Source organism: Salvelinus alpinus, chromosome 31, assembly GCF_045679555.1.
Source record: "Salvelinus alpinus chromosome 31, SLU_Salpinus.1, whole genome shotgun sequence".
Lineage (NCBI taxonomy): Eukaryota > Metazoa > Chordata > Actinopteri > Salmoniformes > Salmonidae > Salvelinus > Salvelinus alpinus.
Genome location: NC_092116.1, coordinates 9,880,918 through 9,903,680, shown reverse-complemented (window position 1 = coordinate 9,903,680; position 22,763 = coordinate 9,880,918). Strand labels below are relative to the sequence as shown.

Here is a 22,763-nt window from a genome sequence, read left to right as displayed (position 1 = left end):
TCCAAGGCTTGATGTCCAATCTAAGCACTACTTCGTCTAAAATGAACAAAACATCAGAAAATCAGTTTGTGTTAACATCTCAAGTGTTTTAATGAGGAACTCATGGTTGCACAACAAGTCTTTTTCTCAATAATGTTAGTAAAGCAAACAATTGCACAGTACAAGTGGCAGGAATGATAAGCTTCCATACACACACACACACATATATACGTACGTACATACATACATACATACGTACGTACATATATATATATATATGCTTTGTCCTGGGGAAAATAGATTGTTTCATGGCCAAACCATCCCAGTCGAAAGCCCACCTTGAAGCCAGGGCAGGCACAGGGGTGTCTAGACTCTCTCCACAAGGCCTTTCCACAGTGCTAGATTCCTTAGTCGCTACATCCATATTTTATATATACCCATTGATTCTTGAAGACTATAACTTGCCTCGTGAGTTTTGTTCAATTGTTGTACTTCATCAGAACCCAAAATATAAGCTTGTTTTACTCCAATGTAAAAAATAAAGTAACCAAACACTGTATAGCCTCAAAACATAGTTCAAACTATAATGTTGATATAATGGATGGTCAGTCCTTGCATCCATAGCTCGGTCTATGAATTTGAGAGTGGTTACATTTCTTCAGGCCCATCCCTCAGCTTTTTACCAAAACAATCAAGGATTCTAGCTTTAAGCAGGACACCTCGGAGTGGGGGAATTCTTCTTCTCCTCCCTCTCAAATTCCATCCCTAACCCCCAAGTCACCTCTGCGGCTGCTACCCTGGGATACCGCCCACAATACACTGCTACAAGCAGACCAAGGCAGTGAGTGTTTAAAGCGTCAAAGCTGAAGAAGGTCAGGCTGGGCCGAATGGCTGTGATGTCACTTCCTGTGAGCCCAGAGGAAAGCAGGAAGTTGGCCCAGGTCACCAACCGTACGCTCGCGTCCACACCGCTTTTTTCTTGAAATCTGTGGAGGACTTCAGAGCCAGCAAGGCAGCTGTACAGAAAGGGGAGAGAAATATCGGTGGGGTGTGAGAAACCAGTACTTAAAGAAGTCGAGAATGGTCAGTGGTCAAAATCAAAAAGCCCTTTTCCCTTGAAATACTGCATGTACTTCCTATTTTTCCATATAAAAGTGTCTGCTAAATGACCATATTATGAATTGGACATTGAGCTTTGTGGCGCTGTGTCTCACCTTTGGCAGTGTTGATGGAAGTCTCTGACAGACCAGTTTCCGGACCTTCAGTGATGCTGAAAAGCCAATCTATGAACTAAGAACCACACAAAAATAGTTTTCTTATTGGTAACCGTCTGCTACCAATTCACTGACATTATTCATCTCTTATGTTGTTTAGAGCCGTGCGTAGTAGTGTCTTTTTGTGATCTGTTTCCACATAGTAAACCTCATTTTGTCATCACACAAACAAAATGATCAATGTGTGGAGGTTGGGGACCTACCTTCTGTGACTGTTCCCTCCAGGGCTCTTTAGCCAATAGCTGCCTCAGGCTGTGGGGCAATCCCAACAGGCATAGCGAGACTGACTGCTCGGCCAGCACGGCGTCACCGTAGAGAGCGTGAGGTAGACCGGGCGGCTCTGACCCCTGCTGCCATGGAAACCACTGGGTCCTAACGCCCAGAAGGAGGGGCATGGTGTGGTCGCCCCAGGAGATCACCGCCGCAGCGAATACCTGGAGCAGGAAGTCTGTGGCCTGCACAGGATGATAGGGTAATGGAGTACAGGTTATTCAGCCCAAGTATATGCAACACACAAATAGACTACCTGATTAAAAGACTACACACTGTGCACTTGGCAATTAAACGACTATAAAAGCATACCAATGCTAACAAATAGAAGTCAGAAATCATACCATTCCTTGAAATACCACAGCTACAACTTCACGAGGGTCGACATTCCAAAGTAATTCCTGAATGATAGCCATTCAACCAGAACCCACCCACTACAGACCCACCCACTACAGACCACTACAGCACATACAGTGAGCTCCAAAATTATTGGGACAGAGCCAAAACAACAAAACATGTGTCAATCTACTCCAGCACTTTGGATTTGAAAATATACAATGACAATGAGGTTAACATGCAGACTGTCAGCTTTAATTTGAGGGTATTTACATCCATATCAGGTGAACCATTTAGAAATTACAGCACTTTTTGTACACAGAGTCCCCATTTTAGGGGACCAAAAGTATATACAGTGCATTCAGAAAGTATTCAGACCCCTTAACTTTTCCCACATTGTTACTTTACAGCCTTATTCTAAAATTTATTAAATTGTTTTACACACAATACCCCATAATGACAAAGCAAAAACTGGTTTTTAGAAATGTTAGAAAATGTATTGAAAATAAAAGACTGAAATATCACATTTACACAAGTATTCAGACCCTTTGGTCAGTACTTTGTTGAAGCACCTTTGGCAGTGATTACAGCCTTGAGTCTTCTTGGGTATGACTCTACAAGCTTGGCACACCTGTATTTGGGGAGTTTCTCCCATTCTTCTATGCGGATTCTCTCAAGCTCTGTCAGGTTTGATGGGGAGCATTGCTGCACAGCTATTTTCAAGGCTCTCCAGAGATATTCAATCGGGTTCAAGTCCGGGCTCTGTCATGGCCACTCAAGGACATTTGGAGACTTGTCCCGAAGCCACTCCTGCGTTGTCTTGGCTGTGTGCTTAAGGTCGTTGTCCTGTTGGAAGGTGAACCTTCGCACCAGTATGAGGTCCTGAGCACCCTGGAGCAGGTTTTCATCAAGAATCTCTCTGTAATTTGCTCCTTTCATCTTTCCCTTGATCCTGACTAGTTTCCCAGTCCCTGCTGCTGAAAAACATCCCCACAGCATGATGCTGCCACTACCATGTTTCACCGTAGGGGATTGGTGCCAGGTTTCCTCCAGACGTGACGCTTGGCATTCAGGCCAAAGAGTTCAATCTTGGTTTCATCAGACCAGAGAATCTTGTTTCTCATGGTCAGAGTCGATTAGGTTCCTTTTGGCAAACTCCACTGAGGAGTGGCTTCCGTAAGGCCACTACCATAAATGCCTGATTGGTGGAGTGCTGCAGAGATGGTTGTCCTTCTGGAATGTTCTCCCATCGCCACAGGGGAACACAGCCTGGAGCTCTGTCAGAGTGACTAATGGGTTCTTGGTCACCTCCCTGACCAAGGCCCTTCTCCCCCGATTGCTTATTTTGGCTGGTCGGCCAGCTCTAGGAAGAGCGTTGGTGGTTCCAAACATCTTCCAATTAAGAATGATGGAGGCCACTGTGTTCTTGGGGACCTTCAATACTGCATACATTTTTTGGTACCCTTCACCAGATCTGTGCCTCGACACAATCCTGTCTCGGAGCTCTACGGACAATTCCTTCAACCTCATGGCTTGGTTTTTGCTCTGACATGCACTGTCAACTGTCAACAACCTTATATAGACAGGTGTGTGCCTTTCCAAATCATGTCCAATCAATTGAATTTACCACAGGTGGACTCCAATAAAGTTGTAGACACATCAAGGATGATCAATGGAAACAGGATGCACCTGAGCTCAATTTCAAGTTTCATAGCAAAGGTTCTGAATATTTATGTAAATAAGATATCAGTTTTATATTTTTAATACATTTGCCAAAATATCTAAAAACCTGTTTTCTCATTGTCATTATGGGATAGTGTGTAGATGAGGATTTTAAAAAATGTAATCCATTTTAGAATAAGGCTGTAACGTAACAAAATGTAGAAAAGGGGAAGGGGTCTGAATACTTTCCGAATGCACCGCATATGTATTAAAGTAGTCAAACATGAAGTGTTTGGTCCCATATTCATAGCACGCAATGACTACATCAAGCTTGTGACTACAAATTTGTTGGATTAATTTGCTGTTTGTTTTGGTTGTGTTTCAGATTATTTATGCCCAATCGAAATAAATGGTAAATAGTGTATTGTGTCTTTTTGGAGTTACTTTTATTGTAAATAAGAATAGAATATATTTCTAAACACTTCTACATTAACGTGAATGCTACCATGATTACGGATAATCCTGAATGAATTGTGGATAATCCTAAATGAACCGTGAATAATGATGAGTGAGAAAGTTACTGTCCCAATACTTTGAGCTCACTGTACCAATATCTCACCTGCACTCTAAACATACCAGCTATCCCATGTATCAATTCACACACATGCACACACACACAGAAATAATACAGCACCTGTGTATGTGTTTCTGAGAATAGTGTTAAAATACTGTACTGACCTGCTTGGTGTCTCCACACTTGACAGTGGTCACTCCGTAAGCAACATTTCTTATGAGTCCCATCAGCTCCAAAAGCCACTCCATTCGTTTGGACACACCTAGAAAGTGTACTTGTTATAAACCAGGGTTTCCCAAACTCTGGTCCTCCAGTACCCTCAACGTTACATGTTGTTATTCTAAACCTGCACAAGCACACGTGATCCAACTAATAAAGATAATGGATTCGCAAAGTATTTCAAATCACGTGTGCTTTTGCAGCTAGAACAAAAATACTTTAGGAGTACTTCAATGACCAATAAATGATCAATGCAGTATATTACAAAAACTTTGCAAATACCCCTGACCCCCCTTGGCACTTCTATAGGTCAGATCAGTTCAAGCACAACGTTGAAATCCGCCAGCCCTGAAAGCTGATTGGTTGCTGGGCTGACCTGTGTTGGGGCTGGCGGCCAGACGGCATTGGTAGAAAGTCTGCAGGAGGAGCCAGCCCACCTTGTGGCTGGACCAACCCCGGAGCACGGCAGCGATGACATCGTTGAGGCTCAGGAGTGGCACTCGGCCCTGGGAGGTGAGGTGAGCCAGGATGAAGCTGGTCTTCTCCATCTGTGCCTGTAGAGGAGGCAAGAGAGCAACACATCACTCAAAGAAGGGATGTGATCGATAATGGACAAAATAGAAATTCAGCAGGAAGACAACATTGGTTTTGGGGAATGTTGATTTTAATGACGCATGGGGTGAGGCGACAATCAGTACCTCTGTGACTTGGGCGATGCGGTCGATCTCTGTGTCAGCCAACTCGGACAGACATTTGGAGACTCCCACGTACAGGTGCACCTCTTGGTCCTACAATAAACCATGGACATACATCTCAGTGCATGGTCGATATTCAATAATGCTTAGTGATCACTAGTCTTGCACACACAGCCATTTCTTGTCGTGTGATTGACTAAGAAGAAAAACGGACAGGTGTACTTGTCTAAAACAAAGAAAGATTTCCCTGCCTGTATGTGGTTGGGGAGTACGTTGAAGATCTTCTCTATAGTAGTACACAGGACGGCCCAGACGGTGTTGGGCGGGTTGGGGAGGGCCATGGCCTGTGCCAGGCCTCGGAGGAGGGACAAACAGATGGCCAGGCGCTGGGGCCGGACATCCTGCTGGAACTGCTGCAGACCCAGGGTCTCCACGTAAACCTGAAGCTTGTCCTCCGACACGTGCTTCATCCATACAGAGAGATGGTCGTAGAGGTGACCTCGCGTCCGCATCTAGGGGGAAGACAACCGTGGAGGAAGAATGAATGGAGGGCTCACACTCTTCACTTCGTTCCCAGGGAGGGTTTATTACAAGCTGTAATGTCTGGCCAATTGACCAATTAACTTCCAGGGAGAAAATGAAACCCATAGTACTTTGACCATCCACTGACATTCAGAATTGAAAATCCCTGAATGGCATATTCATAGAGCATTACAAACTGGGTTATGGAGGACTCACACTAAGACTGTGGACCAGGGGAGGGCTCAGCCACACCCCCAGGAAGAGAGATGCACTCTGGGAAGACTGGGCTTGGTTGGATGCCAGCTCTATACATTGGTGTTGGACCACCTCACCTGTTGGGAAAATAACATGTATTTTGCTAATACATGATTGCTACGCTTTCACTGTGTGTGTGTACATATTTTCATATTTATCCTTTCCTACTGAGATGTACATCTCTTTTACAAGGAGGCCATATCATTTATCTGTGTGTTTGTGGACTGTATGACTATGTGGAACAGATAGGTGGCGAGGGTATCACAGTACCAAAGTTGAGCCTCATGAGAGGGGACAGGATGGCGCTCCAGTTGACAGGGGGGTACTGGTAACTCCCTCCCACTGTGGCCAGGGGGCCCAGGGCTGTCTTCACCAGGCTAGGGTGGGAAAACTCTGGACCTTTCTTTCCTGCCTCGGTGAGGAAGTCCACAACAGACCTGATCACACTCTTCTCTGGGAGGTAACTGAAGTCCTGGGGCACTGAGAGAGAGAGAGAGGCGCTTGACTAAGCTTTTTTCCATGCATTGGAAGGGGCAGGATTTACATGTTTAGCACGACTCCATTAGTTGTGTTACACAGGGCAAGCTAAGTCTAGCCAAAGTATTTAAAAGAAAATACTGAGTCATGCATAGAAGTACATACAGTCGTGGCCAAAAATATTGGCACCCTTCCACTTTTTTCAAGTAACTCACAATTTTCACAAAAAATAAGTTGAAATTGACCAAAGCGTTTGGTCTCCACAATTTATTTCATTGTTAATATTACAGAACGTTTGTTTTTCATTCAGAACTTAATATATCCATTTAAATCAGAAAATAAACAAATGGCATTATTGATACCCTCGACTTAATATTTGGTAGCACAGCCTTTAGTCACAATTACTGCAATCAAGCGCTTCCTATAGCCATCAATGAGCTTCCTGCACCTTTGTACTGGCAGTTTGGCCCACTCCTCTTCTGAGAACTGCTTCAGTTCTCCCAGATTTGAAGGGTGCCTTCTCCCAAATACTGTTTTCAGATCTCTCCGCAAGTTTTCAATGGGATTTAGGATCTTGACTCATTGCTGGCTACTTCAGAACAGTCCAGAGTTTTGTCTTGAACCATTCCTGGGTGATTTTTAAAGTGTGTTTGGGGTCATTGTCCTGCTGGAAAACCCATGAGCTTCGACGGAGACCCAGCTTTCTGACACTGGGTCCGACATTGTGCTCAATTACTGCAATCAAGCGCTTCCTATAGCCATCAATGAGCTTCCTGCACCTTTGTACTGGCAGTTTGGCCCACTCCTCTTCTGAGAACTGCTTCAGTTCTCCCAGATTTGAAGGGTGCCTTCTCCCAACTACTGTTTTCAGATCTCTCCGCAAGTTTTCAATGGGATTTAGGATCTTGACTCATTGCTGGCTACTTCAGAACAGTCCAGAGTTTTGTCTTGAACCATTCCTGGGTGATTTTTGAAGTGTGTTTGGGGTCATTGTCCTGCTGGAAAACCCATGAGCTTCGACGGAGACCCAGCTTTCTGACACTGGGTCCGACATTGTGCTCCAAAATGCCTTGGTATTCTCCTGATTTCATGATGCCATGCACAAGTTCAAGGCACCCAGTGTCAGAGGCAGCAAAGCAACCCCAAAACATCACTGAACCTCCTCCATGTTTGACTGTAGGGAAGGTGTACTTTTCGTTGAAAACTTCCATTTTGTTTTCTGTAAACAGAGAGATGGTGTGCTTGGCCAAAAAAACTCTAATTTGGTCTCATCTGTCCAGAGGACATTCTCCCAGAAGGATCTTGGCATGTTCAGGTATGTTTTGGCAAATTGCAGTCTGGCTTTCTTATGTCTCTCTCGCAGCAGTGGGTTCCTCCTGGGTCTCTTACCATATAACCCCCTTTCATTGAGTTGGCGACGGATGGTGTGAGTTGAAACTGTCATACCTTTGTGTCTGATGGTACGCTTGAGTCTGTGTGGCAGTTGATCGAGGTGCATTCTCCACCATTCAAACAATCCTTCGCTGCAATCTTCCATCAAGTTCTCTTGCGGCCACGTCCAGTGAGGCTGGCTATAGTGGCATGGGCCTTAAACTTCATGATAACATTACGTACGGTGGAAACAGGAACATCAAGGTCTCTGGTGATGTACTTGTAGCCTTGAGATTGTCAACGCTTGGCTACAATCTTGTGTCTGACCTCCTCAGCTAATTCTCTGGTTTTCGTTCTTTTCTCCATGCTCATTACGGTACACACAGTGACACATAACAGGAGAATGAGTCCTTTTCTCTATTCAAACTGGTTAAATGAGTGATTTTTATATTGCAGGCACCTGCAACTCACCACAGGTGAGTTCAATTCCAAAGTAAAGGAAAATCACCTGCTTGAAATCTAATTATTTCTAACTACTTAAGCTAACATACAGATTTGTTCAACTGCATACCAAAGACATGCATATGTGGATACCAAAATATTTTTTAATTTCAGCAGAAATTTTGCATTATTTGAAAAAAGTGCAAGGTTGCCAATATTTTTGGCCACAACTGTATAGAACAGTGGTCACCAACCGGTCGTTCGCGATCGACTTGTCAATCTCCAAGGCAGTTCTAGTCGATCGGCAAATATTTCTGTAAAAAACCCAACGATAAAGCCTTGTGTTCCTATTTTTTATTTATTTTTTAAAAAATGTATTAGTCTCGGGCTGTTGGTGGTAGGTGCAGCCATTTCAGCTGCCCTGCGCGCCGGGTAGGCAAACTGTTGCCATTTCATGTGTCTGAAGGTACAAACTCTGCCTTCCCAGTGGGCCTGGAGAGGAAATCAAGTGCACTATGTTCCCGCTGGCCAATCAGATTGCTCAGATGACCGAGTCTGCAATAATGTAGCAGACATAACAGAAAGCTACGCCAAAATTGATACTGTGAGATTTTTTTAAACCATTACTAGAGAGACTGTCAACGAATACAGCAAAGAGCTGCTGTTCTTATGAGTGTTCTTACTCAGCACTGTCAACACTTTGTATTCAACACTTTTATAATCCATAAAATTCCTGTTCTTCCTATTATCACTTAGCGCTACAACAAGCAGTGCAGCAGTAATGAATGAGAAGGAATGTGTATCTACAGTCGTGGCCAAAAGTTTTGAGAATGATACAAATATTAATTTCCACAAAGTTTGCTGCTTCAGTGTCTTCAGATGTTACTATGGAATACTGAAGTATAATTACAAGCATTTCATAAGTGTCAAAGACTTTTATTGACAATTACATGAAGTTGATGCAGAGTCAATATTTGCAGTGTTGACCCTCCTTTTTCAAGACCTCTGCAATCCGCCCTGGCATGCTGTCAATTAACTTCTGGGCCACATCCTGACTGATGGCAGCCCATTCTTGCATAATCAATGCTTGGAGTTTGTCAGAATTTGTGGGATTTTGTTTGTCCACCCGCCTCTTGAGGATTGACCACAAGTTCTCAATGAGATCAAGGTCTGGGGAGTTTCCTGGCCATGGACCCAAAATATCAATGTTTTGTCCCCGAGCCACTTAGTTATCACTTTTGCCTTACGGCAAGGTGCTCCATCATGCTGGAAAAGACATTATTCGTCACCAAACTGTTCCTGGATGGTTGGGAAAAGTTGCTCTCGGAGAATGTGTTGGTACCATTCTTTATTCATGGCTGTGTTCTTAGGCAAAATTGTGAGTGAGCCCACTCTCTTGGCTGAGAAGCAACCCCACACATGAATGGTCTCAGGATGCTTTACTGTTGGCATGACACAGGACTGATGGTAGCGCTCAACTTGTCTTCTCCGGACAAGCCTTTTTCTGGATGCCCCAAACAATCGGAAAGGGGATTCATCAGAGAAAATGGTCTTTACCCCAGTCCTCAGCAGTCCAATCCCTGTACCTTTTGCAGAATATCAGTCTGTCCCTGATGTTTTTCCTGGAGAGAAGTGGCTTCTTTGCTGCCCTTCTTGACACCAGGCCATCCTCCAAAAGTCTTCGCCTCACTGTGCGTGCAGATGCACTCACACCTGCCTGCTGCCATTCCTGAGCAAGCTCTGTACTGGTGGTGCACCGATTCCGCAGCTGAATCAACTTTAGGAGATGGTCCTGGCGCTTGCTGGACTTTCTTGTGCGCCCTGAATCCTTCTTCACAACAATTGAACCGCTCTCCTTGAAGTTCTTGATGATCGGATAAATGGTTGATTTAGGTGCAATCTTACTGGCAGCAATATCCTTGCCTGTGAAGCCCTTTTTGTGCAAAGCAATGATGACGGCACGTGTTTCCTTGCAGGTAACCATGGTTGACAGAGGAAGAACAATGATTCCAAGCACCACCCTCCTTTTGAAGCTTCCAGTCTGTTATTCGAACTCAATCAGCATGACAGAGTGATCTCCAGCCTTGTCCTCGTCAACACTCACACCTGTGTTAACGAGAGAATCACTGACATGATGTCAGCCGGTTCTTTTGTGGCAGGGCTGAAATTTAGTCGAAATGTTTTTTGGGGATTCAGTTCATTTGCATGGCAAAGAGGTACTTTTCAATTAATTGCAATTCATCTGATCACTCTTCATAACATTTGGGAGTATATGCAAATTGCCATTATACAAACTGAGGCAGCAGACTTTGTGAAAATGTATATTCGTGTCATTCTCAAAACTTTTGGCCACGACTGTATAGGCTTGCGTTGTTGTTATTATTAGTGACTTGGGTCTTTTTTAATATCAAGGAATGTTTCACTTTCTCTGTTTATAGGTGTAACAACATGAATTTGTGCATGAAGCAGAAATAATGCGGTGTGACTCGAGTTTCGCCATCAGCTGGAAGATGGTGTCCCTTTTTGGTCAGTGGAGGAAAGGGAGAGCGGAGGGATATTGAGAGACGGACCCTCAGTCTGCTGCTCTCTCCCTTCGCTGAGACTGATCATCAGATGCAGGCACCAGCCCAGTAAAATAAAAATAGCATTATTGAAATGTATGCTCACTCAGCTGTGCCTCACAAGTACTACACCAATGGCTCTATTACCGGTGTGATCATATAACCTACCTCAAATTTTTTATTTTTTTATTTAGTTATTTAAATGTCCCGAACAACAATGCATTGGCAGGTCAATTCAAGCAAAGCCAGTATGCGGTGATAATGTATTGGGCCTATAGCTTACTGCACAAACCTCATTTCTACAGTACTGTTTTTAATTGGTTAATGTTGCATAGGCTTACATTTTTTAAGTCACGTTAATAAAAAATCAGAGCGGTAGATCTCGGCATGCATTTTGACTCAGAAAAGGTTGGTGACCACTGGTATAGAACCACTGAATTATAGGATCTCTATGAAGCCACAAATCTCTAGGTATGTTAGGTCTGAGGCATGTTGTTGTGTGGTCCTTACCTGCTGTGCGGCTGTGGCTGGTGGACATGTGGGCCAGGTGGAGGTGCCCCACCAGACAGGCACTGTTAGACTGCAGCCCGATGGCCCCTGAGAATGTGATGATCTACAGGTGAAAGACAGGACCAGTGTTAGTTTGTTGCTTGTTTCTTGCTTTATGCATGTCCCTTGTGAGCTGTTAAAACAACATCCTCTTGAAGGATAGTAAACGTCATCAATCAATCAACGTTCTTACCTGTGTGATGGCCCGTATGACCTCGTTCATTCTGCTCTGCTGCTGGGAGGACTGCTCAGATTCATTCTTCAGCTAGAAGGGAGAGAACGGACACACATTGTCACTTATAACAGAGAGGAAGAGGAAGAGAAAGAGAGAGGACCAACTGGGCGTAAAATCAGTCTCCCACCAGCAGGTGATGTTTTTTCGCCAAGCAAGGAGTTTTTGTATGGAGGTCAATGAGAGTGTGTCGAATTTGGTCCCCAAAAAATGTATGGCTTATTTGCTAAGTGAGGTTTACTGGATCTAATAGAAGTCTTGTAATGCTTAAGTTGTTACAAGTGTACTGATATAAGTAGGACACGTGACATCCTGGCAACTTTGAGAAAAAATACTTTATATCGGAGTTGTTTCGAGATGGCCATGCATATTCATGACATGAGGTTAGTAGCATAGCATCTCTCTCCATTGAATACAGGCAGTTGACTTCAACAACTTTCATTGAATATTCAAAAAAGGATTACAATAATGAGATGTATCCACCAATCCAAAGAAAGGATAGGTGGGGGCTAGACAGCCTGCCGTGCTGCTTTGTGGACGACGACTCCCATTGTTAGGGCCGGAGAGACATCTTGTCAGTATTTCCATACTATTTGCTTATATTCACTTAGAACACACTCTACCATTGCACATGTAAAGCCATAAATAGCTGTTTGGCTCTATCTAGGGGGAAGTTTTTGAACTTTTCATTTGGGAGGATTACCTTTTGTATTTGTACAGTACAGCACCTCACTTTTAAGTTCGATTCCACTAACCCCATCCCAAATGTAGGAAGACTCACCTGAAGGATGCCAGTCTCTGATCCCACCAGAGCCACCAGGCCGTTGACAGCAGCCAGCCTCTGCATGGTGGGACAGCCCTGCAACACAGGGGAGGAGAGCCCACTCAATTAATTACAGCCGGACTCACACTGTTCATTGGCATGAATCACTTGCGATGATGCCAGGCCCATTGTTAAAAATAGCCTGTTTGGAACATAGGTAAATGTTTGCTCTGCCCTGGTTGTCGCTCCAGTACCTCAGCCAGTAGGATCTTGATCCAGGCATCCAGAAGGCGGGGTTGGATGTCCTCTGCCTTGCCGTGGCCGAAGGACGACAGACCATGAACAACTAGGCCAAGAGCCAATGAGAAACCTGGAGTCTGGACAACACAGGAAAGACGTATAGTTGTAGATTAACTTCTCTAGGGTATGTGGGACGGTAGCGTCCCACCTAACCAACAGCCAGTGAAATTGCAGGGCGCCAAATTCAAAACAACAGAAATTTCATAATTAAAATTCCTCAAACATACAAGCATTATACACCATTTTAAAGATAAACCTCTCGTTAATCCAACCAAAGTGTCGGATTTCAAAACGGATTTACGGCGAAAGCACACCTTGCGATTATGTTAGGTCAGTACATAGCCACAGAAATACACAGCCATTTTTCCAGACAAAGGGAGAAGTAACAAAAAGCAGAAATAGAGTTAAAATTAATCACTAACCTTTGATGATCTTCATCAGATGACACTCATAGGACTTCACGTTACACAATACATGTATGTTTTGTTCGGTAAAGTTCATATTTATATCCAAAAATCTGAGTTTAGGCGGGACGCTACTGTCTCACTTGGCCAAAGGCCAGAGAAAATGCAGCGCGCCAAATTCTAATTAATTACTATAAAAATCACATTTTCATTAAATCATAACATGAAAGATACCAAATTAAAGCTACACGTGTTGTGAATCCAGCCAACATGTCAGAATTCAAATAGGCTTTTCTGCGAAAGCATACGATGCTATTATCTGAGCATAGCACCATAGTAAACAAAAGAGAGAAAACATTTCAACCCTGCAGGCGCGACACAAAACGCAGAAAAAAATATATAATTCATGCCTTACCTTTGACGAGCTTCTGTTGTTGGCACTCCAATATGTCCCATAAACATCACAAATGGTCCTTTTGTTTGATTAATTCCGTCAATATATATCCAAAATGTCCATTTATTTGGCGCGTTTGATCCAGAAAAACAACTTGCGCAACGTGACGACAAAATATCTCAAAAGTTATCTGTAAACTTTGCCAAAACATTTCAAACTACTTTTGTAATACAACTTTAGGTATTTTTTAAAGTAAATAATCAATAAAATTGAAGACGGGATGATCTGTGTTTAATACAGGAAGAAAACAAACTCAAGCATGCTTTCTGGTCTTGCGCCTCTATCAAACAGTACACATGAAGTGACACTTTTTCAAGATGGCCGTACTTCTTCATTACACAAAGGAATAACCTCAACCAATTTCTAAAGACTGGTGACATCCAGTGGAAGCGGTAGGAACTGCAAGCAAGTCCCTTAGAAATCTGGATTCCCAATGAAACCTCATTGAAAACAGGGTGACCTCAAAAAAAAAGAAATCTGAATGGTTTGTCCTCGGGGTTTCGCCTGCTACATAAGTTCTGTTATACTCACAGATATGATTCAAACAGTTTTAGAAACTTCTGAGTGTTTTCTATCCAAATATACTAATAATATGCAAGTCTTGTCTTCTGGGGATGAGTAGCTGGCAGTTTAATTTGGGCATGCTTTTCATCCAAAATTCCGAATGCTGCCCCCTACCCTAGAGAAGTTAACAACATTACACACACACACAAACCTCGCACACTCATGAAAATGTACCATCTCACCTGCTGGCTCTCCTCTGTCATGCTACGGAGAGCGCTCATGATCTCCTCTGCTTTAAGGGCATCAACTACCCCTCCACTGAAGGCTGCCACCCCCACACCTGCTACAGAGTAGGCCAACACCTTAGGAGGGAGGAAAGGAATGAGGGAAGGAGATAGCATATGGACATTTAAATGATGATTTATAAAAGGTGAGCAGACTATAAATATTATCTGGTAATAACCTTATAAATTATTTATTTAAGGGAAGACATCGTTATAAACCCTGCTTCAGGTGTCAAATTTGACACTACACAGTAAAACAGCAGTGAATGCGAAATAAACTAAACTAATATGAAGATTTGGGCCATACCTCCTGCAGCATGCGACCCTGACTGCTGCTGTCCCCCTGTAGGGCCTCCAGCAGCTTGTCCAGGGTGAGGCCCACACGGACCCGGTGCTCTGTCTGTCCACTGCCACTAAGGGCCCCCAGCACCAGGCCTAGGCCCAGCACACAGCCCGCACTAGAGAAAGGAGAGGTAGTGAAAAACGGAAGATAGTAGGGGAGTACATTGTTGCACAAACTGAAAGCTTGCCACCTCATACGCACGCAAATATTCAGACCCCTTGACTTTTTCAACATTTTGTTACGTTACAGCCTTATTCTAAAATGAATTAAATTGTTATTTTTCCTCATTCATTTACACACAATACCCCATAACGACAAAACAAAAACAGGTTTTTAGAAATTTTTGAAAATGTATTACGAATAAAAAACAGAAATATTACATTTACATACAATACCAGTCAAAAGTTTGGACACCTACTCATTCAAGGGTTTTCCTTTATTTTTTACTATTTTCTACATTGTAGAATAATATTAAAGACATTAAAACTAGTAAATAACACATATGGAATCATGTAGTAACCAAAAAAGTGTTAACTTGTTATGGCTGCAGGGGGCGTATTGAAAAACTGGAAAATATGTGCAAATTTTCAAACGGCCTCTTAATCAATTTTTGCTCTTACAATATGCATATTGTTATTACTATTGGATAGAAAACAGTCTCTAGTTTCTAAAACCGTTTTAATTATTTCTCTAAGTGGAACAGAACTATTTTTTACAGTTCATTTCCTATCCGGAAGTGAGATTTCCAAAAATTGATGTCGCTCTTCGAGCCCTTGTCTATAAAAGGGCATGTCACTTAGGACTGTAGAAACACGTCATACGCCTTCCTCTGTGTGTCATGCGGAAGTGAGAGTTGAAATCAGTTGATTATCTCGTCCTGTATTTGAACACAGCCTCTTTGATTGAGTGTTGCGCAGTTTATTTTTCTTTCTGGGCGCGAAGTAGCACCTGGACTCGGCTCCTGGAAAACACTCTGTAAAGGTGAATATGATCTCTGGCTTAGATTTTATTTGATACATGTCACAATATCATCCTAAAGTATGTTATTTCAATATACTTTAATTATATTATTGAAATGTTTTCTGGACTTTAGACGTGATGCGACGCAATAATTTTTTCAAGATGGAGAGGTTAGCGTCGCACTGCCAGTGTGCTTGCTAATTCAAGAGGGTATTTGTTCGTTCTGGATCGAAATAAAGACGTTTCTGAACAAAGGACCCCTTGGAGAACATTCTGATGGAAGATCCACAAAGATAAGGACCCAATTTGGGATGCTTTTTCATATATCTGTCGAACTGTGCTAACGCTACCGTTTGACTAGAATCAATGTTGCTGTGTGCTAGCTATTGTAGTAAGCTAATATAACGATATATTGTGTTTTCGCTGTAAAACACTTCAACAATCGGAAATATTGTCTGTATTCACAAGATATTTGTCTTTCATTAGCTATCCACCATATATTTGTCTGAAATGATTTATGATGAGTAATTAGGTAGTTGACGTTGGTGTCTATTTTCTCTGGCTACTCCCGTGCGATTTCTGACTGTAGCTATGATGGTAGCAGTAATGTAAAACTGATTTATAGCTAAAATATGCTATTTCTTTTAACAAAACATAGATTTATTGTGTAACATGTTATAGGACTGTCATCTGAGGTAGTTTTTTCTAGGTTATTTAGGTTGGTTCTAGGTTAGTTAGGTTGGCTTGTGCATGCTACTTGCATCCTACTTGTGCTGTGAAAAATGTCTGTCCTCTTTTTTATTTGGTGGTGAGCTAACATAAATATATGTGGTGTTTTCTCTGTAAAACATTTTAAAAAAATCGGACATGTTGGCTGGATTGACAAGATGTTTATCTTTCAAATGCTGTATTGGACTTGTTAATGTGTGAAAGTTAAATATTTAAAAAAAATAGATTTTGAATTTCGCGCCCTGCATTTGAGCTGGATGTTGTCATAGGTGTACCGGTGTCGGGCTGCAGCCATAACAGGTTTTAAAGAAGCCACCCTTTGATGACAGCTTTACACACTCTTGGCATTCTCTCAACCAGCTTCAACTGGAATGCTTTTCCAACAGTCTTGAAGGAGTTTCCACATATGCTGTGCACTTGTTGGCTGCTTTTCCTTCACTCTGCAGTCCAACACATCCCAAACCATCTCAATTGGGTTGAGGTTGGGTGATTGTGGAGGCCAGGTCATCTGACGCAGCACTCCATCACTTTCCTTCTTGGTCAAATAGCTCGTATGCAGCCTGGAGGTCTGTTTTGGGTCATTGTTCTGTTGAAAAACAAACGATAGTCCCACTAAGCGCAAACCAGATGGTGTATCGCTGCAGAATGCTGTGGTAGCCATGCTGGTTAAGTGTGCCATGAATTCTAAATATATCAAGACAGTGTCACCAGCAAAGCACCTCCACAACTCCTCCATGCTTCACGGTGGGAACTACACATGTGGAGATCATCCGTTTACCTACTCTGCGTCTCACAAAGACATAGCGATTGGAAACAAAAATCTCAAATTTGGACTCATCAGAGCAAAATGACAAATGCTCGTGTTTATTGGCCCAAGCAAGTCTCTTCTTCTTATTGGTGTTCTTTAGTAGTTGTTTCTTTGCAGCAATTCGACCATGAAGGCCTGATTCACACAGTCTCCTCTGAACAGTTGATGTTGAGATATGTCTGTTACTTGAACTCTGAAGCATTTATTTGGGCTGCAATTTCTGAGGCTGGTAACTAATGAACTTATCCTTTGCAGCAGAGGTAACTCTGGGCCTTCCATTCCTGTGGCGGTCCTCATGAGAGCCAGTTTCATCATAGCACTTAATGGTTTTTGCGAAGGCACTTGAATAAACTTTCAATGGTCTTGACTTTTTCTGGATTGACTGAATTTAATGTCTTAAAGTAATGATGGACTGTCCGTTTCTCTTTGCTTATTTGAGTGGTTCTTGTCATAATATGGACTTGGTATTTTACCAAATAGGGCTATCTTCTGTAAACCACCCCTACCTTGTCACAACATAACTGATCGGCTTGAGGAAAGACGCATTGAAGGAAAGAAATTCCACAAATTAACTTTTAACAAAGCACACCTGTTAATTGAAATGCATTGGTTGAGAGAATGCCAAGCGTGTGCAAAGCTGTCATCAAGGCAAAGGGTGGCTATCTGAAGAATCTCAAATATATTTAGATTTGTTCAACACTTTTTTGGTTACTACATGATTCCATGTGTGTTATTTCATAGTTGTTGTCTTCACTATTATTCTACAATGTAGAAAATAGTAAAAATAAAGAAAAACCCTGGAATGAGTAGGTGTGTCTAAACTTTTGACTGGTACAGTAAATATTCAGAATCTTTGGCAGCGATTACAGGCTTGAGTCTTCTTGGGTATGATGCTGCAAGCTTGGCACACCTGTATTTGGGGAGTTTCTTCCATTCGTCTCTGCAGATCCTCTCAAGCTCTGTCAGGTTGGATGGGCAGCGTCGCTGCACAGTTATTTTATGGTCTCTCCAGAGATGTTCGACCGGGTTCAAGTCCGGGCCCTGGCAGGGCCACTCAAGGACATTGAGATTTGTCCCGAAGCCACTCCTGTGTTGTGTGGCCCCAGTCTGAGGTCCTGAGAGCTCTGGAGCAGGTTTTCATCAAGGATCTCTCTGTAATTTGCTCCGTTCATCTTTCCCTTGATTCTGACTAGTCTCCCAGTCCCTGACGCTGAAAAACATCCCTACAGCATGATGCTGCCACCACCATGCTTCACCGTAGGGATGGTGCCAGGTTTCCTCCAGACGTGATGCTTGGCATTCAGGCCAATCTTGGTTTCATCAGGTCAGAGAATCTTGTTTCTTATGGTCAGAGTCCTTTAGGTACCTTTTTGAGAACTCCAAGTGGGCTGTCATGTGCTTTTTACTGAGGAATGGCGTCCGTCTGGCCACCCTAACATAAAAGCCTGATTGGTGGAGTGCTGTAGAGATGGAGAGGAAAGAGAGGAACTGAAGCTCTGTCAGAGTGACCATAGGTTCTTGGTTGCCCTTCTCCCCCGATTGCTCTGTTTGGCCGGATGGACAGTTTTAAGAAGAGTCTTGGTGGTTCCAAACTTCTTCCATTTAAGAATGATGGAGGCCGCTGTGTTCTTGAGGACCTTCAATGCTGCAGAAATGTTTTGGTTCCCTTCCCAAGATCTGTGCCTCGACACAATCCTGTCTCGGAGCTCTATGCTCTAACATGCACTGTCAACTGTGGGACCTTATATTGACAGCTGTGTGCCTTTCCAACTCATGTCCAATCAATTGAATACACCACAGGTGGACTCCAATGAAGTTATAGAAACATCAAGGATTATCAATGGAAACAGGATGCACCTGAGCTCAATTTTGAGTCTCATAGCAGAGTCTGAATACTTATGTAAATAAGGTATTTCTGTTTTTATTTTATTTTTAAATAATTTGCCAAAATTTCTAAAAACCTGTTTTCACTTTGTCATTATGTGGAATTGTTTGTAGATTGATTTTTCTATTTTTATTAATTTAATACATTTTAGAATAAGGCTGTAACGTTAACTAAATGTGGGAAAAAGTCAAGGGGTCTGAATACTTTCCAAATACACTGTATAAGATGGTAGGGCAGTGTCAATCCAGCCATTCTCATATCTTATATTTATTGAATAATTTATAGGTGCAATTCAGACACACTCACTTGTACTCCAGGTTGCTGTCAAAGCAGCAGGCTTCCAGAGTGTCTAGAGAACTCATCAACAGCTCTGTGATCGTCTGACCGGACACATCACTGAACCAGAGAGATAGAAGGAAGGAACAGAGAGAATGCTTTGGAAAAACACAGAAACACAATGACACCCAATGACATCCAATGTCACAATACCAACAAACAAACACACACACACACACACACCTCAAGAGTCAATTCTTGCACACACACACCACCCCATCTCTACCCCCATGGCAAACCCCCTACCTGAGCCTCTCCTGGTGCAGGCAGGACAGCAGCATGCCCAGGGCCAGGCCAGAGTGAAACTGGACGGCCTGGGAGTCGTCTGCGGTGGGCGAGCCGGGAAGCCCCGCCCTCAGGGTGGCTAGGACCTGTGGCACGCTGTCCTTGTGCCAGGCAACCAGCACGGGCACCACCAGGGACAGGGCCAGGGCGGCACAGGAGCGGGCGATGGCACTGGCCGTGTTCTCTCCCGAGTAGGACCGCTAAGTAGGATCAGTAAGTTGAAGAAAATACTAATTAAAACAATAAAAAAAGATAGGCCTACCCATACTGTTGAATGGTATTGTAGAGACATTCAACAACAGTGTACAGGTATCCATTTAATTTTATGATGTAACATCAATATAGCATGATTTAGATGCCAGCATAATTCAGTGATAATTCTAGTTGTTGTGATTGGTTGGTGTACTGACGTGTAGGAACCAGGGGAAGACTTGTCCTCTGGGCTTGTAGCTGCTGCTGACGATGCTGAGGAGAGTGTCCAGGACCATGGCCAGCCAGGTGGATGTGGACAGGATCTCAGGGCCCACCTACAGCATATACCACAACAAACATGGCAGGGGAGAGTTACAGCACCACCCAAATGGGAGAAGCTTTAGATGACTGTGGTCCTTTTTCAGTTCATATTTATTAGGACATTATCTGGTAAAACAATGGGATACTTTCAGAGACACTCCTTTCCTATTTTATGGTACATAAATTACCAGCTATTTACTTAAGCAATAAGGCACGAGGGGGTGTGGTAATATGGCCAAAATACCCACAGCTAAGGGCTGATCTTAGGGATGACGCAACGCGAAGTGTCTGGATACAGCCCTTAGCTGTGGTATATTGGCCATATACCACAAACCCCCAAGGTGCCTTATTGCTATTATAAACTGGTTACCAACGTAATTAGAGCAGTAAAAATAAATGTTTTGTCACACCCGTGGCTGATATAGCACGGCTGTCAGCCAATCAGCATTCAGGGCTCGAACCACCCAGTTTATAATAAGAAATAACATGGTAAAATGGTAATTCCACAGTAACAAACTTAGCATGCATTATTTGATGTTTTCTCTTCAGATTCATTATAACAAACACTACTAGGCACCAGGGTACTAGTATCCCTTGACACCACATAATTTCCGAGTTAATACCAGGTAAGTACCAGTGCTATAAAATACAATGCTCCCATAACGTGTGGAGTCTGCTCTTACCCCAAGTCCTCCCTCCGTGTCAGCGGGCATGTTGCTCTCGTATTTGGCCAGCACCGCAGCCAGACCGCTCAGAGCCAAGATGGAGTTCCCCTGCACCACCGGACTGTCCCTATCGCCACGGAGACACAGGTGTAACACAGGGTTACCATGACAACAGTAGCAGGACTCACCGCCACCGTCAACCAAACAGTGTGGCTACAGGCCAGTGCTCCTCGATCCCGGTGTTGGGGGGCTTTCAGTGCGTACAGGATTTTGTTCCAGTCCAGTTCAAACCCACCATCTTCACGGGTTTGAATGATGGCACTGACCTAGTCTAGAATAGTCCCACTGTTTTGTTGAGACCAAAACTATCAACAGACAAACAATCGTTAAAATCCCTTACCATAATTATAAATGTAATATAACATTGTTAATGCATACACTTGACACAGTGGGAAATTCAATGTCAATGCAGAGGAGACAAACAGACTTACTTTGCTGCAGATTTGACAACATCAGTCAGCTGGTCCCTGACCCTGTGTAGAGGGAGAGGATAGAGGGACAGAAGGGGAGAGGAAGACAAGGAGGATGATTTAGATTCTATCGCTGGACGGGGGGGACGGGACGGGGGGTGAATGTTTCATCTTCTCATGTCTTGATTTACGATTACGCACGCACACAGTCTCTTTTCATCTGAGAGTAGCACATCACTCACATGGCGGATGTCTGTCCCAGTGAGAGCATGCATTGACACCGATGTTCCCTCTGGTGTGCGTGTGTGTGTGGAGATACAGTTGAAGTCGGAAGTTTACATACACCTTAGCCAAATACATTTAAACTCAGTTTTTAACAATTCCTGACATTTAATCCAAGTAAAAATTCCCCGTCTTAGGTCAGTTAGGATCACCACTTTATTTTAAGAATCTGAAATGTCAGAATAATAGTAGAGAGAAAGATTTATTTCAGCTTTTATTTCTTTCATCACATTCCCAGTGGGTCAGAAGTCTACATACACTCAATTAGTATTTGGTAACATTGCCTTTAAATTGTTTAACTTGGGTGACACGTTTCGGGTAGCCTTCCATAAGGTTCCCACAATAAATTGGGTGAATTATGGCCCATTCCTCCTGACAGAGCTGGTGTAACTGAGTCAGGTTTGTAGGCTTCCTTGCTCGCACACGCTTTTTCAGTTCTGCCTACAAATTTTCTATGGGATTGAGGTCAGGACTTTGTTGTCCTTAAGCCATTTTGCCACAACTTTGGAAGTATGCTTGGGGTCATTGTCCATTTGGAAGACCCATTTGCGACCAAGCTTTAACTTCCTGACTGATGTCTTGAGATGTTGCGTCAATATATCCACATCATTTTCCTTCCTCATGAAGCCATCTATATTGTGAAGTGCACCAGTCCTTGTCACGACTTCGGCCGAAGTTGGTCCCTCTCCTTGTTCGGGCGGCGTTCGGCGGTCGACGTCACCGGCTTTCTAGTCACCACCGATCCATGTTTCATTTTCGTTTTGTTTTGTCTTAATCATACACACCTGGTTTCCATTCCATTAATTATGTTCCTTATTTAACCCTCTGACTTCCCTCTCTGTTTTGTGCGTTATTGTTGGTCATGTGGGTTCGTGTTGTTAGTGCTCTGGATTATTGTGTTTTTTCCTTGTTGGAACTTATATTTTGAGTAAATTTTGGACTATTACCGGTACTCATATTTGTGTCCTGCGCCTGACTCTGCATTTTTTTCATTCACTAACACCCTCACACTCCTGCAGCATAGCACCCCCACAACATGATGCTGCCACCCCCGTGCTTCACAGTTGGGATGGTGTTCTTCGGCTTGCAAGCCTCTCCCTTTTTCCTCTAAACATAACAATGGTCATTATGGCCAAACAGTTCAATTTTTGTTTCATCAGACCAGAGGACATTTCTTCAAAAAGCACGATCTTTGTCCCCATGTGCAGTTGCAAACCGTAGTCTGGCTTTTCTATGGCGGTTTTGGAGCAGTGGCTTCTTCCTTGCTGAGCGGCCTTTCAGGTTAGGTCGATATAGGACTCGCTTTACTGTGGATATAGATACTTTTGGAGCTGTTTCCTCCGGTGTCTTCACAAGGTCCT

At 43.2% G+C, this 22,763-nt stretch overlaps 1 protein-coding gene across 2 annotated transcripts in view; it reads right to left on the bottom strand.

Moving 5' to 3' along the window:
- Window positions 1-65: 65 nt before the first annotated feature.
- Window positions 66-22,763, bottom strand: part of focad (focadhesin) — a 74,256-nt gene continuing 51,558 nt past the window's right edge. For both annotated transcript variants that reach the window (XM_071379042.1, XM_071379043.1), the window contains exons 24-43: window positions 21,142-21,183; window positions 20,669-20,777; window positions 19,883-19,999; window positions 19,434-19,672; window positions 19,158-19,247; window positions 14,434-14,584; window positions 14,085-14,204; window positions 12,435-12,557; window positions 12,199-12,276; window positions 11,379-11,450; window positions 11,147-11,249; window positions 6,057-6,266; window positions 5,748-5,863; window positions 5,261-5,521; window positions 5,013-5,102; window positions 4,691-4,868; window positions 4,260-4,357; window positions 1,457-1,708; window positions 1,194-1,269; window positions 66-995 (exon numbers count right to left, since the gene is read on the bottom strand). In XM_071379042.1, the coding sequence (XP_071235143.1) occupies window positions 922-995; window positions 1,194-1,269; window positions 1,457-1,708; window positions 4,260-4,357; window positions 4,691-4,868; window positions 5,013-5,102; window positions 5,261-5,521; window positions 5,748-5,863; window positions 6,057-6,266; window positions 11,147-11,249; window positions 11,379-11,450; window positions 12,199-12,276; window positions 12,435-12,557; window positions 14,085-14,204; window positions 14,434-14,584; window positions 19,158-19,247; window positions 19,434-19,672; window positions 19,883-19,999; window positions 20,669-20,777; window positions 21,142-21,183 (2,599 nt within the window). In that variant the 3' untranslated portion in view covers window positions 66-921. The remainder of the gene's footprint in view (window positions 996-1,193; window positions 1,270-1,456; window positions 1,709-4,259; window positions 4,358-4,690; window positions 4,869-5,012; window positions 5,103-5,260; window positions 5,522-5,747; window positions 5,864-6,056; window positions 6,267-11,146; window positions 11,250-11,378; window positions 11,451-12,198; window positions 12,277-12,434; window positions 12,558-14,084; window positions 14,205-14,433; window positions 14,585-19,157; window positions 19,248-19,433; window positions 19,673-19,882; window positions 20,000-20,668; window positions 20,778-21,141; window positions 21,184-22,763) is intronic.